This window comes from Corvus kubaryi, unplaced genomic scaffold, assembly GCF_017639235.1.
Source record: "Corvus kubaryi isolate FWS band 111438036 unplaced genomic scaffold, C.kubaryi_AGA036_p1.0 split1-37296, whole genome shotgun sequence".
Lineage (NCBI taxonomy): Eukaryota > Metazoa > Chordata > Aves > Passeriformes > Corvidae > Corvus > Corvus kubaryi.
Genome location: NW_024582075.1, coordinates 1 through 16,147, shown reverse-complemented (window position 1 = coordinate 16,147; position 16,147 = coordinate 1). Strand labels below are relative to the sequence as shown.

Sequence of the window (16,147 nt, the reverse complement as noted above, 5' to 3'; positions counted from 1 at the left end):
TGGGCAATCCACTGAATGTTCCTGCTCAAAAACAGTGAATAAAATAAATGAGAAGCCCAAGATATCTCACAAAATGTACTTTTATTTATGCATTGAAAATTAGCCCTGTACTGCAGCCCAAATATCCCCCACAGCACCAGTTACCTGCAGGAAACTTGGCACACAGTTTGAAACACAGACCTCATAGCTAGAAATATTAGCAAAAAAGTGGGGAGGGAATAGAGGCAGTGTTGGTACTGAAACACAGTGTTAAGGCAACAGGTTATCCAGGCCACCTGAATCCAAGCCTGTGAGTTTTAGTCACCCTCCCTTCTTCCCAAAGACCACATACTTCTCATTTGAGGACTAAATTAGTAAATACATACATAGAAAGCGAAGCAATTTAAGAGTGGCTGATTTTCTGACAGAATTGGTTTCATATAATTAATTTTTATCCCCATAATGCTTAGGAGCTGCTTGATTCTGAAACACCAGGACGGTTCGTAGCACAGCCATTCATAAGGTTGTTACTGAAACTTGATTCCTTGAGCCAAAGGCAAATCTTTGCTGTAGTTGATTGTACTGAAAGAGAAACATGAATTTAGAGACCACACTTAATCACTGAGACAGATTATGCAGTCCACTTCCTACATACAAGCTTCTGATTCCTGTCACATCTAAATAAAAGACTCTCAAAAGCAGTTTGCCTATTTAAAATTACGAACTAACTTAACTCCTGTTTTCAACATAGTAACCATGTACAGAGAAAAACCACATTTTCTATTATCTCTTCCTTTATGGTGAATCTTCTTTCTCTTCATCTATTTAATTTCTTACTAGGAAAACATCCAGATAGAAAAATCAAGGTGGGATTTCTCATGTTCATAAGCCTTTGGATGGAAAGCAAAGACAGCACAGGTAAAGGCTATGGAAGTCAGCAGAGGATACTAATGGTCATCCACTATGAGCTGTCAGATTTCTGGAGAGATAACCAATTCAGCTCAATCACCTACCAGAGGCAGTAGTGGTGCCCTCATGGTCCCCTCACTGTAGTAGCAACTTAGTGTATTTCCTGACAAGTTTCAGTAATTTTTCAGATGAGTTTAAAATCAAGAAAAAGGAGGGGAAAAAACCCAAAACCACCTTATTTTTTTTCCTTTGGAAAGTTAAGAAAAGATCTTTATAAAAACCCTCCAAATCTTCTTCTACTATGAATGTGAAGAAAAGGCAATTACACTTATAGATGATTATCTCACATTCAGTAAAGACAGTAGCCTTGTAGTCAAGGTTTCATATATTTTGAACTTTTGAAAGTTCATCTGTAATATAAATTTATTTGGTCTGTCTTACCAAGTAGATCGTCTCATATAAAGTTTCCATGAATCACTTCCAGATTCTCTTCCCCCACCAGTGTGCTTTTCACCACCTGTAGCAAAAACGTTATAAATTAAAACCTATTTTTTGACATGGGAATCTGGACTAAATCCAGGAGGTAAGACATTTTAATAAAAATACATGGGAAAAACTGTTCCTTTACCCTTGTCCTATATCTGAACTAAATTACCACCCCATACAACACACAGAGCTAGCACTCTCCTCATGCTTGATGCAAAAAAGTATCTGCCTGGAGTTCAAAGTCGCATCATGCTGGCACCCAAGGACTTTGTTTGAAAAACATTTTGTCTTAACATGAGACAAGAGTACAAGAATGTGCTGGTTCTTGTAGTGTTTAAATGGTAATGTAAATACTTCTTCTTCCACCCCCTCACTTCCTTAAGTATACACAAAAAGGAGAAATAAAGGCAAAAATGTTCATTTAAAGACTTTCTCACAAAAATACTATACACTGTACATCTTATATAAACCTGCAAATATACAAAAAATTGCTCAAGATTGTTTAAATTAAAACTGTTTTAAACAGTTTTCCACCTGGTTATATCTTTAAACACCTCCAGAATATAACTCTGAGTTACATTCCTTTGATGGAGGGGAGGAAAGGAAATAACATGTGCAACTTTTAAAAACCAAATATAGGTATTTTTATAAGTTTAAACCCAACTACCTCTAATCAATATCCATTCTCTGCTAAAGCAGTATGATTCAAAATTAAATTCATTGATTTCTTCACATTTAGTCATTTAAATGACTAAACCTTGAAAAAGGAGACCTGAAAAAAGCACAAGTAACATACCAAAAGCACCTCCAATCTCAGCTCCACTGGTTGGGATGTTAACATTCACAATGCCACAGTCAGATCCCTTTGGCCTATAAACAAAGGTAAGACACAATTCCTCCTTAGGATCAGGAAAGGCTCTCTTCCTAAAATGAGGGCTATAAAATGCTCAACTAGCATTATGCATAGTTTTACGAAGGACATGAAAGACTGTGATCTTATGCCTCAGGAAAGTATAAAAGTAATTTAAATTATACCCGAGCCAGCGGAAAATCCTTCCCAAATCCTTGGTAAAGATACTGCTGGAAAGACCTTGTTTTACTTCATTATTCCAGGCAAAAACCTCCTCTTCCTCCTAAAGGGAGCATGTGTCAATGGTTAAGACATGGCTATCCAAAGCAAAGCAGTTACAAAGAAGCACTGTGAGAAAAAACCCAACATGCCACAGCCATAATGCAAATGTCCAGAATGGCAGTGGGCAAATACACATGTACCACGTCAGCAATACTTCCACTGCTGCACAAAACACAGTCTGCTTTTGAACAGATACAATCAGTATCAACAATGAACACTAACAATAGAAATCTATTCCTGTACAGATTCTCATCTTAACTCCAGTGCTCTTCGCATAAATGCAGCCACACAGCAAGGTGAACAGTGGATATGTCACAGTGCAGAGTAAGAGCTACCACTTCTTGAAGTGCTGGGACAATTGCACGGATATGACACACACATCTGAGATCTCTCTCGTGACTCTACTGTTACCTTCCTTGACACCTGTTTCCCCACTGTTATTTTACCTTAAATTTCAGCACATACAGTATGGGAGCAAATGTCTCAGTGTGGACAATGGGCGCGTTATGAGGAAGGCCAGTCACAATGGTTGGTTCAACATAGTTTCCAGGGCGGTTTATAACCTTCAAAATACATAAAAAATAACTAAGTAAGTTCCAGTCAGCATCCAGCTTGGTACTAGTGTAGGAAAGGAATCCATCATGGTCTGACTACTACAGTTGAGCAATAAGAAACAGAAGGCCAGGTAGTCTGAGTAACTTAAATTTTATTTATTTAAGTATTTAAAATACAGAAGCATAACTTATATCTACTAAGGATGTAATCAAATTGTAAAGTCTAGCAGATGAAACTTCCTTTCTCCTACTTGTAAGCTACTTATAGAATTTTAAAGGTATAAAAAAGTTGCCAATGAAAGACAAGAAGTCCCAGAATGACAAGTCAATGTAAATTAAACATCCTGTATGATGAAGATGCACAAGTAGTTGTCTTGAATCTCCAGTATTTCCTCAAGTTTGATATTGTGAGGGACAGAACTGCAATTTTCCTTTGTTACATGTTTGACATTTACCATTTAAATTGCTGTTTTTATTTTCACTATTGCTTGCAACTGGGGAGTGGTGTAAGAAACAGCCAAAAGCTCTTAACCATTTCTTGGAGGAGAGAGTAGCCTCCAAGTAGAACTGCCTTTACCCTGAAGACAGGATTCCAATTCAAACTGTCTCAGTCTGACTAAACTACCATCCTGTAGTGGCTGACAGGACAAACTGACATACAAGCTTGGCCTTAGTCATCATGTTATTGTATTTTTTTTTCCTAGAGCACAAAATGTAGCAGGGAAAATAGAAGTTAAGTCACCTTTCCACCACAGACCACAGAGCCTCCCTGTTGTTTTGCTTGTTCTACTGCATCAAGGAACATTTTCACTGCTTCTTTAGTATGAAGAGGCCCATACAGAGTGTCAGCTAAAAACAAAAGATTCAGAAGCATACTTTCAGCAAAACTGCATATGTTTGCCAATATTCTTATCACGACGTCTTGGGACTAACTGTTTAATCTGTCCAGGATAAGCAGTATTAGCCAGATTCTTCATCTTCCTTTCAGAGTTTGTATTCTAAATAAAAACAGCTATTTCCACCCCCTGGTAAAGTGCTAAAATTAGATAGTTTGGATGTATAATCCCATCAGAATTTAAACAGAAAGAAACCAACAGCAACTTGTTTCCTAAACCCATGATTTGGAAATAGCTACTTACAATCCCATGGATCACCGATGCGGACCTGGGCATAGGCCTTGGCAAGCTTTGCCACCACCTCATCATGGATGCTTTCATGGAGAAACTAAAATGTGGTAAGAAAGTTGTAAGACAGCGCAGTCTATGCAACTATTCCTGAGGTACTACTGCACTTTGAAGGGGGCTGAATGAAGAATAGAAATAGTGCTGTTCCTATTCAGCAAATCCCAAAGTTAAAAAGAGACAGAGGCCTTGGCCTCCAAACAGCAGCAACACCAGAAAATGAAGATGTAAAATCTTCACCATGAAGATTTAAAACAAGCCAAGAAACAAAAATCTGTTTTAATTTTACCCCATCTCAGATCAATGTTACCGATGTGCTCTGTAAACATTTCAGTTTAGTGTTCTAGAACAAACATTCAAGAAATTTTATTGCTACAGTTTGAGGAATCACTGCCCTTCCAATACACCCAAATCAATTAACCCACATCCATTTTGGCTAATATTTACCCAATCAACCCAACTCTGAATAGACTATACAGACACTGGCTGACACTCTAACACCGTTAAACTTGTTGAAAATGATTGGTTAAGAATTACTAACAAAGTAGGCAACACACACCCCCTTGCTTTGCTGAAATATAAACACTGCACCAAAATTTGCAGCAGTCACAAGCAAAGCTCTGGCAATGAAAACAGAGAGAAATTTCTGTATGCCAAGTAGCATTCTCCTGGCTTTTAGTATATTTAGAAATACATACAAACAAACTGTTTAGAGCTAGAATTACACTGGACTGAAACTATGTTATTTTTCCACCATACTTATTTTTCACAAAACAAAAATGTGTTTCAAATATTACTTGTTGCTCTTCACAATATTAGGAATTGTTAGGCATTTTCTGAGCCTATTTGGAATTAAGATAAAATTCAGAGCTACCCAAACCAGACAATACACATTTATTTACTCACCAGCCTTCTAGCAGTTGTGCACCTCTGGCCTGCTGTTCCCACAGCAGCAAATAGAGCAGATGGGATGACTAGGTTCAGATCTGCATCTTCAAACACTTAAAAAAAAATAAAACATGATCATGTTACTGAAGTAAACAGGCCATTCACAACACTTAAGATGCTAAACAATATTAGAAACTGACAAGCTGGTCAAGAAGCATTAGGAAAAGTTGCACTAGCACAGCATGGTAAGATACAAAGAAACACCTTAAAGCTCCTACTATTTCTCTGCAGCTGGAATTAGACATATGCAATTAGACATAAATGTAGGTTTGAGCTACTGAAGAGAGCCTTCTGCAAGAGTCTGCAAATGATTTCAGCTTCCTTTTAATTCAAGAAACTACAAACAACTTCTTGACATTTCTCCACCTTGTCCATCTCTCACTGAGAAGTTTATCAGCATAAAGTAGCAATTGTAAAGTATATCCAGGTGGCCTTCCAGAAAGCATAGCTAAAACACACAGGTGTACAGTAATATAAAATGTACAATGAGCTGAACAAATTCATCTGGCTAAAAGACATTGAGATGTTTTATAAAGCTCAAAGGATTCCCAAAATACCACTGAGCTTAACCAGCCCCACAAAAGTCTCTTTAAGCATCCAAAACTACTATTAAGTTTGGGACAAAGTCCAACCAAACAATGATTATGCAATTGTTCAAAGTCAATTCCAGGCAAAGTAGGACTTTGATATGAAAAAAGAAAACATTTCCAAAGCATAAAACAAGTTTATACTACTGGCTACAAAGCAGCATAGGGAAAAAGAAGGACCTGCTCTAATGTGATTTTCAAAAGAGTAGATGAAATATACGTAAAAAGCACATTTGTCCAGAATATGAGAAAGGTGAAACAAAAGGCAACTGCATAAGAGGACAGCAATTTACATATTTATCAAAATTATATATTCTTTCCACCATGTTGCTCAGCTTTGTAGTATTTATGTTGTTCATCTAGGAACTGGATCATACCCTAAAGAACTTAAACCTGAAAAATGCGCTACTGAAATAAATGCCTGCGTGCTTTTCTTTCAAGTATCATAAGTATCTTAGACTTCATATATATCTACTTTTACTCTAAAACCCTCGAAGTATAGTGCTCACGAGATTACATATAAAAGTGCAGTCAGGCATTGGAACAAGCTGCCCAGGGAAATGGTGGAGTCACCATCCATGGAAGTACTCAGAAGGTATGTGGATGTGGCACTTGGGGACATGGTTTAGTGGTAAATATGCTACTGCTGGGTTAAGACTTAAGAGTCAATCTTAGAGGTCTTTTCAAAACTTAATGATTCTACAACTAGAACTATCCTAAAATCAAGCTTACTTAGTTTAGCATTCTCCACAACCCATTACTGAAGCTTACTGCTTCTCTCATTCTGTTCTCCTCTTCAACGCTGATTACTTAGAAGACCTTGGACTCTCACATTTTATTTTAAAACACTACCTCCTCCACAATACCAAAGACAGAAAAGCCCACAACATTCTACTATTCCGTATGTACTACATGTACTTTTAAAAGCCCAGTGTGGCAGGGAAAAACAAACAAACATGCCAGAAAAAAGGGACAATTAGCTATAAATATTTGCAAACTAACTTCCAAATATCATCTATGGGACTAAATTTCTACAGTGCATATTACCAATAATGGCATTGTTTCCTCCCAGTTCCAGCAGGCTTCGACCTAATGAAAAAGACAAAATAAGTTATGCCATGCACACATGTATTCAATGCACCTCAGTCAGTGAGGTCACCTTTAACTAGAGCTAAGCTTCATTAAACATATTTTTCCAGATAAACAAAAGATTTTAGAGATCACAGTCAACTCTTGCCAAAGCAGAAAATTACACCAAATACTACATCTATCACATGTTGTGAAGATACCTGCACAGCAGTTATGGCCCAGAGAAAGGCAAAAAATAGCATTGGAAAGAAAAGATGAAAACAGGAAAAATTTACAGCATAAACAGTGCAACATAGGTAAAGAATAAGGTCCTACAAAGATCAAAAGGCACATGAAATTTAAGTAAGCTCATTCATTTCCCCGGCAACTGTTTATCTACAATCTGAGGGAAAGAATCCTGACCTACATCTGCGTGAATATTTGCTATCTGTTCTGGTTTCTGGGGGGCTTTTTCACATTTATATGAACTTCAAATGTATAAAATGAAAAAACCATGTTTGCAAGGGGCTCTTCTTAAAACTAAGAAGTTAGAATCCAGCAGCTGAGATTCTTGCCTATACACTTTTAAATATGTAATAAAAAACCAGCACCTCAAAAATCACTTTTCTACTGTATTTATCAGGAGTAAAAGGTGAGGGCGAATTCATTCATGTACTCTATTCACACTGCAAAAAGATCATAAGCTCTGGTTGTTCACCCTGACAATCTCCATACAATCAAACACTAATGAACACCACCACACCCCCCCCCCCAATTTAATTTAGGACTATGGATTTGTGGGTAACATGGAAAAAAAATCTGAGTTGTAATAGAAGTAACTGAAAAATGCCATCTGTATCTCTGAGCAGTTTCAAACTCCCATTTATCCAAAACAAAAAAGAGATAGCACAGCTGAAACAAACTGTTACTTTAAAATCTTATGGGGCACCACTGCCTTCACCTAACATGGAAAGAAACAGAGAAGAACCCACACACTCACCAAATCTCTCCTGAACCATAAGCGCTACTTGCTTGCCCACTTTTGTGCTGCCAGTGAAGGACAAGAGGTCCATCCTCTCATCTCTTGCCATTGCTGTCCTGCACAATGGGACACAAAGCACTGTGGTCAACAAAAGACATGCAGACAGAAAAGCAGCTTGCACCTTCCACATACATCAGCTTCAGCCAGGGAGATCCTTAAAGCCAGAGCCACTTCTTTGAAACATCAGGTGACTGAGCTAATGGCAGGAAAGCTGCTTCTTGGCCAGAAAAGAGGAACAAGGCTATTTCTCTATACTTTTTCAGGCCAAAAAAAGCATTTTGTAGTAATTTCAGTATTTCTGTAGTAATACTGAAACTCAGTCTAAAGTATATTGTGAGATTAGCTCCAATTGTTATGATCCATAAGAAAATATGCAAATCTATGACTTTTTTTAATGCTTGCCACATGTTTTGCTTTCTCTTAAAATGCTCAAAAGATATATTTGAATGTGTGTTTGTACTGGGAATTTCCACATTGTAAAAATCCAACTAAGTGATTTGGATTGTACAGCTTCCAAGCTGTACAAGACGTATACATCTATGAGCAAGTGCAGAGTCCTGCATGAGCTCAGAAAAGGGGAATTATTCTCTTCCACAACTAATCTAAAAGGCTAATGCACTATACACTGAAAACTCTCAATAACATGGTAGGGGGACTTTAATATCAGCTGTATTCCTTGGGTGTGAGCATATGCAGAGGTAGAATATTAACATAGTCATGTCTCTTCATTAAGTATCTGATAAGTTCTTTGTTAGCTGCTGATCTCACACCAGCAAGTAGACATACGTAGTATATTTAGCACAGGGCCAGAGTTTCAGACCAGCTGATAAAAATCATGGCAACATGTGCATGTACTGGGAACTCCTAGACACCAGAATAACTTTATGAGAAGTATCTCAAAGAATATACCTTACCTCCTATAAAGGTTCACAAAACACAAGAAATGTTACCTACCCGATGTCTGCTCCACCACAAACCAGAGAGCAGATTGCTCCAGGCAACTTGTTATCCTCCAAGACTTTGGCAATTATCCTGGAATCAAAGATGTAAAAATGTTAAAGATTTCTGGCAGGTGCAAATAGGGAATGAACCATTAGAACTGGCTGGAGGTTTTGGGGTAGTAGTGATTTGGTTTAATTGTTCTCAGGCGTTAATATTCGATCACAAGACTTAGTAATTACCTATTTTAAGGAGCCTACTTTTATTTAGTATTTTAAAATAAATGTTACTGGTAATGCAGAATAAGTATTTAAAATGCTGATATAGAGTAACAATAAACCTAAAGTAAGTATCACTATGAAATTTATTCTTTGGAGAAGTTCTCCTTTTTATTGAGATGAAGATCAAGGAAACCAGAACTCACTTTGTAACAGCAACACTAACAAGGGATGTTGTAGGAGCACCCTTCCTAAAAAGAAAAGAAAAAAAAAAAAAGAGTTACATTATCTTCTTATTCTTTCCAATTCTTTAAGAATAAGAAATAATTCAAATAAGCAACTTTTATGGTCTCTGATCTACAGCACACTTTGATTAGGCTGGTTTTCAGGTACAAATGAAGACAGGAACTCAAGCATTTCCTTCTGCAGCTGAGCATTCAGAACTTCTACTGAAATCCATGTGGACAAGGGCTAGGCCAGACATTAGAGCGAAGCAGGTAGATGAAAGCAAAGCAGGAGATGCGAGAAAAAGTAAAGCTACTTATTTAAATTTTTAACCTTAGCTGTATCAACTCTGAATATATTAACTACCACTGTTGCAAGCTCTCAACCTGGGTTCTTTATTCACAGGCCATTTGGCTAAGTCCTGGATGCATCTGTACCTTAGTACCTCAAAAAAGAGGTTACGACAAAATAAAAAAAAAAACGCTCAGACTACAAACAGACCTAAAAATAAAGAGAATTTAAGCCCACATTAGACAGAATCAAATATCCCGAAACACCTGATACTCAACAGCAATTTCATGCCTGAGTTAATAGCTCTCTAATTTAAAAATACTGTTAACTGGCTGGAGAGCCAGATCTTACCAGAGGCAAGCATTTCCACAAATCATTGCAATTGCACTGTTCCACCCATAAACTGCCACGGGGAAGTTGAAGGCTGTGATGACTCCTACTAACCCAACGGGATTCCACTGCTCTATAAGGGCATGGCCAGGTCCTGAAAGCAAAGCCACAAGAGAATGCATTCAGCCATTTCATGTTGAGGCTTTTTTACAAAGGGCAAATACATAAGCAAGAAACCTAGCACCACTCTTCAGTCCACCACAGCATTAGCTTGTGAAGAGCTGTATTATTTGTGCTCTGCAGCTTACCTGGATCAAGGTTAGCTAGATTGTGCAAAAACCTAGTGACCTCACAACATAAAGTTTTATTATTTTAGCTATTCAGTTAACATAATGATGACTGTGTGCTAATCAACAACTGACAAAGAGGTCTCTCCTTTATAAGTACACTTCCAAACCCTTTACATACGTTCCTCTACCACCTTTCATCAATAAAGAAATCAAAGACAACCTAATGCTTCAAAGAACAGAGAAAATGGATGGACTGACCTGCTTATCTGTCACTTTATTCTTTACTTCATTAGCTGGCACTACTGCCCACCACATCTATTCCTAAATCTCCCTAAATGACACACAGAACAGAGATCTTGCTGCACTACCAGACCATATATTTAAGTTACACCTCCATATCTTCATTTCTTTAAGAAAAAAAAAAGAAACAACAACAACAAAAAAAACCACAAACAAAAGCGAAAAAATAACACACATACTTACTTTCTGAAGGCAAAATAGGTCCACCAATCATTCGGGACAAACCAACAGCGTAGTCACAGACATCAACATACTCCTGCACTTCCCCAACACCCTCGACAAAAATCTTTCCCATTTCCAAAGAGACCTGAAAAAATTCATATTATGACAATTTTTTTTACAAAAATCTCTTGGATCCCAAATATATTTTGTATCCCACTAATGTCAGGTGTTTCTACTCACCAAGTAAGATTTTACCACACATTTTTTCATCAGAAGAGATTCACCTCTTCCCACTTACTCACAACTTAAAGAAACAACACAATGGACAACTGGACAAGGGCCACATTCCAATACAACAGGAAGAAATTAGAAAAGGAAACAAATGAATAGAGAAAAATTTAAAAAAAAAACTGCTGGAAGGAGTGTCCAACACTAATGAGATTCATATGTTTAGATCAACAAAACCTTGGATTTACTTCAGCACGCTTGCCTACATTGTGGGCCAGGCAAGGAACAAGTTGGGAAAAGCGGGATTACTCTGCTCCAGCAAAAGAAAAGGGCTACTCTTTCATAAGCAAACTACTCATTTTACAACATCTCACAGTGAATTTGAGAGATTTTGTTTGCAGATACTGCTGAAAATGTGTACACATGTTTAGTATTTTAGTAATCTGGGATGTTTAGGATCAATTTTTTTTTCCTGAAGTCAATCATAAACTACATCCTTCTCTTAAAAATATGTTAGACTTACTCAGTTGAAATATATCGAGAATAAGCTGGTATTTGAAGATATCTTCACCCAAAAGTGAGAAAATTTAGGAACTGAGAAATCACTTACTTATCTCCACTCAATTTTCTAGACATGCTCTGATAGCTAGGTGTGACCTTCATGCAGATATCACCTACCACTTTACACTGATGATTGTACTTTAAAAAGGCTGTTAAATGAGGAATCAGGTTCAAAGCACTTCCATGGGATTCTTCTCTCCACGTGAAGGTTAACATAAAGATGACTAACTGTATTTCTATGACCCCTGTGGTCATCTCAAGACAGAAGGAACAGCCCCTATCTGTGACCAAAAACAGAGGGGCATCAGACATATTTACTAAGAAACACAGCAGTGGGTCTGTAAGTGCAGTAGAAAGACCTGGATACTTCACCAGGGCATGGCAAGGCAAGGCTGGAAATTTCCTACAGCGTATGAGAAAGATGAGTTTCCACATAGTTACTATTTACGTATCCTTAAGCCAGGCAAGGTCCTAAAACTTGAATACTTACTGCACTTCTTTCACCCTGAAGTTCCTCTTCAATCCTAGCAGAGCTGAACAGACATATTATCTATTTGGGAAAACCAAGAAAATGTGGCAAGAAGCCTTAAGTTTTGGTCAAGGAATATAGAGCAAACTTCTATCTGTCCACACTCACCAGGGGAACTGTACTGTTTTTGAATACAGGAGCACGTTAGCACTCTAACTCCACCACAAAAACTGTGCTGAGGAAACAACATCAAGGGAAACAGCAGAACAAAGTTTTGAAGGTTAACAATATGGGCTTGACTACACATGGAGTTATTCACTGACAGCTGTTTCTGAACAGACAGGCAAGCCCTGTATAAAGAAAGTGGAAGTTCCCCACTTGTCTCCTTTTCTTCCCTAGCAACTAGCAAGAGTTTTAAAGGAGCGGTCCTTCAGCCTTTATGTCCTGCACAGCACTGCAAGATCATCTCATTAAGACCACCTCAACTTCAGAAGCCTCATGTTTCCACATGTCACTTGGCAAATTCCTGCAGATCATGAGAAAGAGCTCAAGGTTAAGAGCTCTGTATTAAAAGAAGGTCTTTTTCAGGATACTTTTAGTATTAGAAAATGCCCTATCTGACAGACAAGAGAGAAAATAGCAGGGCAACAGTTGCACCACTCCTCCCAGACAGGCCCATAATAAATTAACTTTTCTTTTCCTATTATATATTGTCATTTCATAGAATCACAGAATCATAGAATGTCCTGAGCTGGAAGGGACCCATAGGGATCATCAAGTCCAGCTCCTGGCCCAGCACCATCACCATCATGTGCCTGAGAGCATTGCCCAAACACTTCTTGAACTCTATCAGGCTGCTGCTGTGACCACTTCTCTGGGGAGCCTGTTCAATGCCCAACCACCCTCTGGGTGAAGAACCTTTTCTTAATAACTAACCGAACTCTCCCCTCACACAGCTTCAAGCTGTTTCCATGACATAATACTTTTTAAAATTTTTTCCTTCTTTTCAAAATGAAAACTTAATTAGGCAAGCTAACAGAACTAACAGCAATTATTTAACCATTACCAAGGTTAGTATTGCAGAGAAAACTGTTAGTATCACTGAAAAAAAAACAGTTTTGACACACCCCTTACCCTCATTCCCCACTCCCCCCCAGCCAAAAAATTTAAGCTACTTCTGAAAATACCTTACCAAGCTTCCTAGAACTTTGATTTTTTGTCTCAGGGCATCACCAATCTGTCGCACTATTTCTCCACGTTTAGGTGCAGGGATCTAGTCAAAACAAAACAGAAGAATCTATGTGAGATTCAACATCTCTAACTTCTGCTGTATATATACTGCTAGTTTTCTGTCCTTGTACTAAGCAATCACTGACTGCTGTGCTTTTTCCTTTATCTTCCCAAGATAAAGGAAACTAACGCTGTTACTTGTTCATTTTTATCATGTGCACTGCTTTACAAGAAACTGTTTTCTGTCTCACAGAGACTGATAACATTGCACACATTTTGTCTGTTCAAAGCTTCAGTTCCACTGAATATTGCCAGAAGCATTCAGATTGTTAATTCTGTTACTTCTGTTCATCTACTTCACCCGCAATGCCACCAAACAACCAGCTGCACCTCAAGAAATGAGCTTTTTTCATAGAAGTGCATTTATTGGTTTCTGAGCCTTGAAGCATACTTAATGCCACATTTTCATACTTTCTTTCAGTATGATATTTAGTTTGTTAAAAGAAATTAAGACACACAGAAACCTCAATCATGAAAATATTGAGCTCATATACCAACCCTTAATAGATTTTTTTAATGTGGTATCAGTATGGTAAATAATAATCAATAGCCAGGATCAATTTGCAAACCATATGCAACAGGATTTACAGGATTAGAACAGCAGTTCTCTGTAAAAACAAGACTGCGGAGAAATACATAAACCATGCAAGCATATCTCTTTACAGACAAGTAAAGTAAGCTCATTACGAACAACAAAACTCACAAATTATTAACAAATAGCTTTGAGAAAAAGTCTTCAAGAAACATTTGATGTGTTGATTTTGTATGTGTTGGATTGCTTTCAGATTATTACCAAAAATGTTACAAGTCACCAACATTAGACTCACAAACTGTAACAAAAGTACATGTACTAACATATCCTGAGGAAGCTGTTGTGTTTGTCCTAAACTTTGTTGTCTTCAGACAAGGCAAACTACTTTGATGGCTAAAACATAGAATGCTTTCAAAAATGCTCTCAAAATCCAGGTTTCAGGTTCTACCAAAGAAACACCAGATAGCTGTAAGAACCAAGCCTGGCACAGCCATCAACAGAGTGGGTGCTGGCTGGACATAGCTGGTGCAGCTGCACCAGGAACTACAGCCAGCTAAGGAAAAATAGCTTAGCTACTATACACAACATAATACTAACGCTTTTGAACAACACAGTTGTCCTGTGACATATCAAGTCAGTGGGTGAACAAAAAAACCCCACATTCATAACTAGCAGTCTTCCTCATGCCATGAGAACAAGATGATCAATACATGTTACACATCCAAATACTCCACAGAATTTTCCCAGAAGAAAGCAGGCGGTGACAGGAAGTGAAACATGCATAGGGATAGTTTACTTGCTACAAGGTTTCTGAACTTCACCAGACCTGTTGGGAACAGCTCACAGGCACAAGCCTCGGTAACTCTGCCAGGGTTTTCAAAACAAACATATCCCACAAGTCCATGTCCTCATCTTTGTACCCCAATGGTACCACACACAAACTGTCTGGGTTTGTTTCTTGAGGTCTCTATTGCAGATTTTTGCTTTAGAGCACCTCACACAGTATGAACATATTTTTACACCTCCCCCAGACAGGGGAATTTAATAGCCTGGCTCTACCAGAGATCTGTAATAAAAGAAAAGTCTCCATTAACTTACATCAGCCCAGACCTTCCATGCCTCTTTAGCCTTCTTTACTGTTTCTTCATAATCCTCCAAATTACCCTACATGAAGAAGCACGTCAAAGTTAGGAAAATCAAAACCCCAACAGAAATGCCACAAAAAAGCTGCATCCAACTCAAGACATTTTTATAGAGTACTTGCACTACAGGACACCACTTTTACAGGATGTTTGTATCCTGACACAATTTGGCCCGAATGACAAGTTGTTTGAAGTCACTGTCAATGAAAAGAACATGTGCTGCCTAAATAAAAAAAAAACAAAACAACAAACCACCATTTTCATGTTAGAGGAAGTTCCATAAAAAATAATGGGTTTATACATGTTTGTATATATACATACACGCACACACATATATATACATCCTACTCCATCAGCCTCACTGGGCATCAAGGGCTAGTTGCGTCCTAATACACAAAAGGAGTAGGTTTATACAATAGTGCTATTCTTACACTAAAAACTTTCACAAATTTACTACTTGAATGCCACGTTGCTCTTCTTCCTACTTCCCCCGGAGCACTCAGCCACAATCTGCCCCTAATCTGCAACTCCCCTAGTAACAAACGAAAAGGGAAGGGAGGGACCCTTGCTCTTCCCTTTTCTGCTGGCAAGAGTGCGAGGCGGAGGGCTGGAGAGACAAGAAGAAAAGAAAATAAAAGAAGGCAAACAGCCTGTTTTTCTTCCCAGGAAAGCCGCAGGCATATTGCCAGCAGCAGGCCCTGGCTGCGACGAGCCCCGGCGGCCGCCCTGGACTCAACATCCCCGGGACCCCTGACGTGGTTTCGGGAGTTTCGTGCCCTTCGCCAGCGCGGTCGCGGGCAGGCGCAGCGCCAAACCAACGCCCCAGGACGCCTCGCTCCGGCCACAGGGCCCGCGGAGCTCCTCCCGCCCCGGCCGCGCTCACCTGCCGGACGCTGGCGATGGGCTCGTTGTTGGCGGGGCAGTACGTGGTCACCACCTAGAGCAGGACGGCAGCGGTGAGCGGCGGGGCCCCTTCACCCGGCGAAGGGGGCGCGACCCCCGAGGCCCCGCCGCCCCTCGCTCCCGCGCCCCCCGCACCTGCCCGCGGCCGCCCCAGCGCCCGTTGTACACGCCCGGGTTCTCCTCCTGCAGCCCCAGCTCCCGCAGCCACGCGTAGCGCTCCTGGCTGATCAGCAGCGTGGACATGGCGGCGGCTGGCGGCAGCCCTGCCCGCGGCAGCAGCGCAGCGAAGGCGCGGCGGAGCCCCAGCATGGCCGGCGGCCGCCAGCGCGGGGGGACGGGGCAATGGCGGCCGCGCCCCGCCCGCCCGCGGCCATTGACGGC

The 16,147-nt window shown here is 39.5% G+C and overlaps 1 protein-coding gene across 1 annotated transcript; it reads right to left on the bottom strand.

Moving 5' to 3' along the window:
* Window positions 1-64: 64 nt before the first annotated feature.
* On the bottom strand, window positions 65-16,104 carry ALDH7A1 (aldehyde dehydrogenase 7 family member A1). The gene is made up of 18 exons (XM_042053949.1): window positions 15,902-16,104; window positions 15,747-15,800; window positions 14,820-14,885; window positions 13,092-13,172; window positions 10,663-10,786; window positions 9,911-10,043; window positions 9,250-9,294; window positions 8,841-8,918; window positions 7,845-7,942; window positions 6,824-6,865; window positions 5,148-5,242; window positions 4,200-4,284; window positions 3,803-3,909; window positions 2,953-3,069; window positions 2,410-2,507; window positions 2,171-2,244; window positions 1,330-1,405; window positions 65-561 (listed from the first exon to the last, which is right to left on the bottom strand). The coding sequence occupies exons 1-18, from the start codon at window positions 16,073-16,075 to the stop codon at window positions 507-509; spliced, it is 1,602 nt and encodes a 533-aa protein (XP_041909883.1). The 5' UTR covers window positions 16,076-16,104; the 3' UTR covers window positions 65-506.
* Window positions 16,105-16,147: the final 43 nt, after the last annotated feature.

Bases quoted from the DNA above. Each gene is read 5' to 3' on its own strand.
- ALDH7A1 (XM_042053949.1), bottom strand. From the start codon at position 16,075: ATGCTGGGGCTCCGCCGCGCCTTCGCTGCGCTGCTGCCGCGGGCAGGG. The intron at 3,070-3,802 runs GTGACTTAACTT...TGTATTTTGAAG, and splicing joins CTGTGGTCTGTGGTGGAAAG to GTTATAAACCGCCCTGGAAA. The intron at 1,406-2,170 runs GTATGTTACTTG...TTTTTGCTACAG, and splicing joins TGAGATTGGAGGTGCTTTTG to GTGGTGAAAAGCACACTGGT.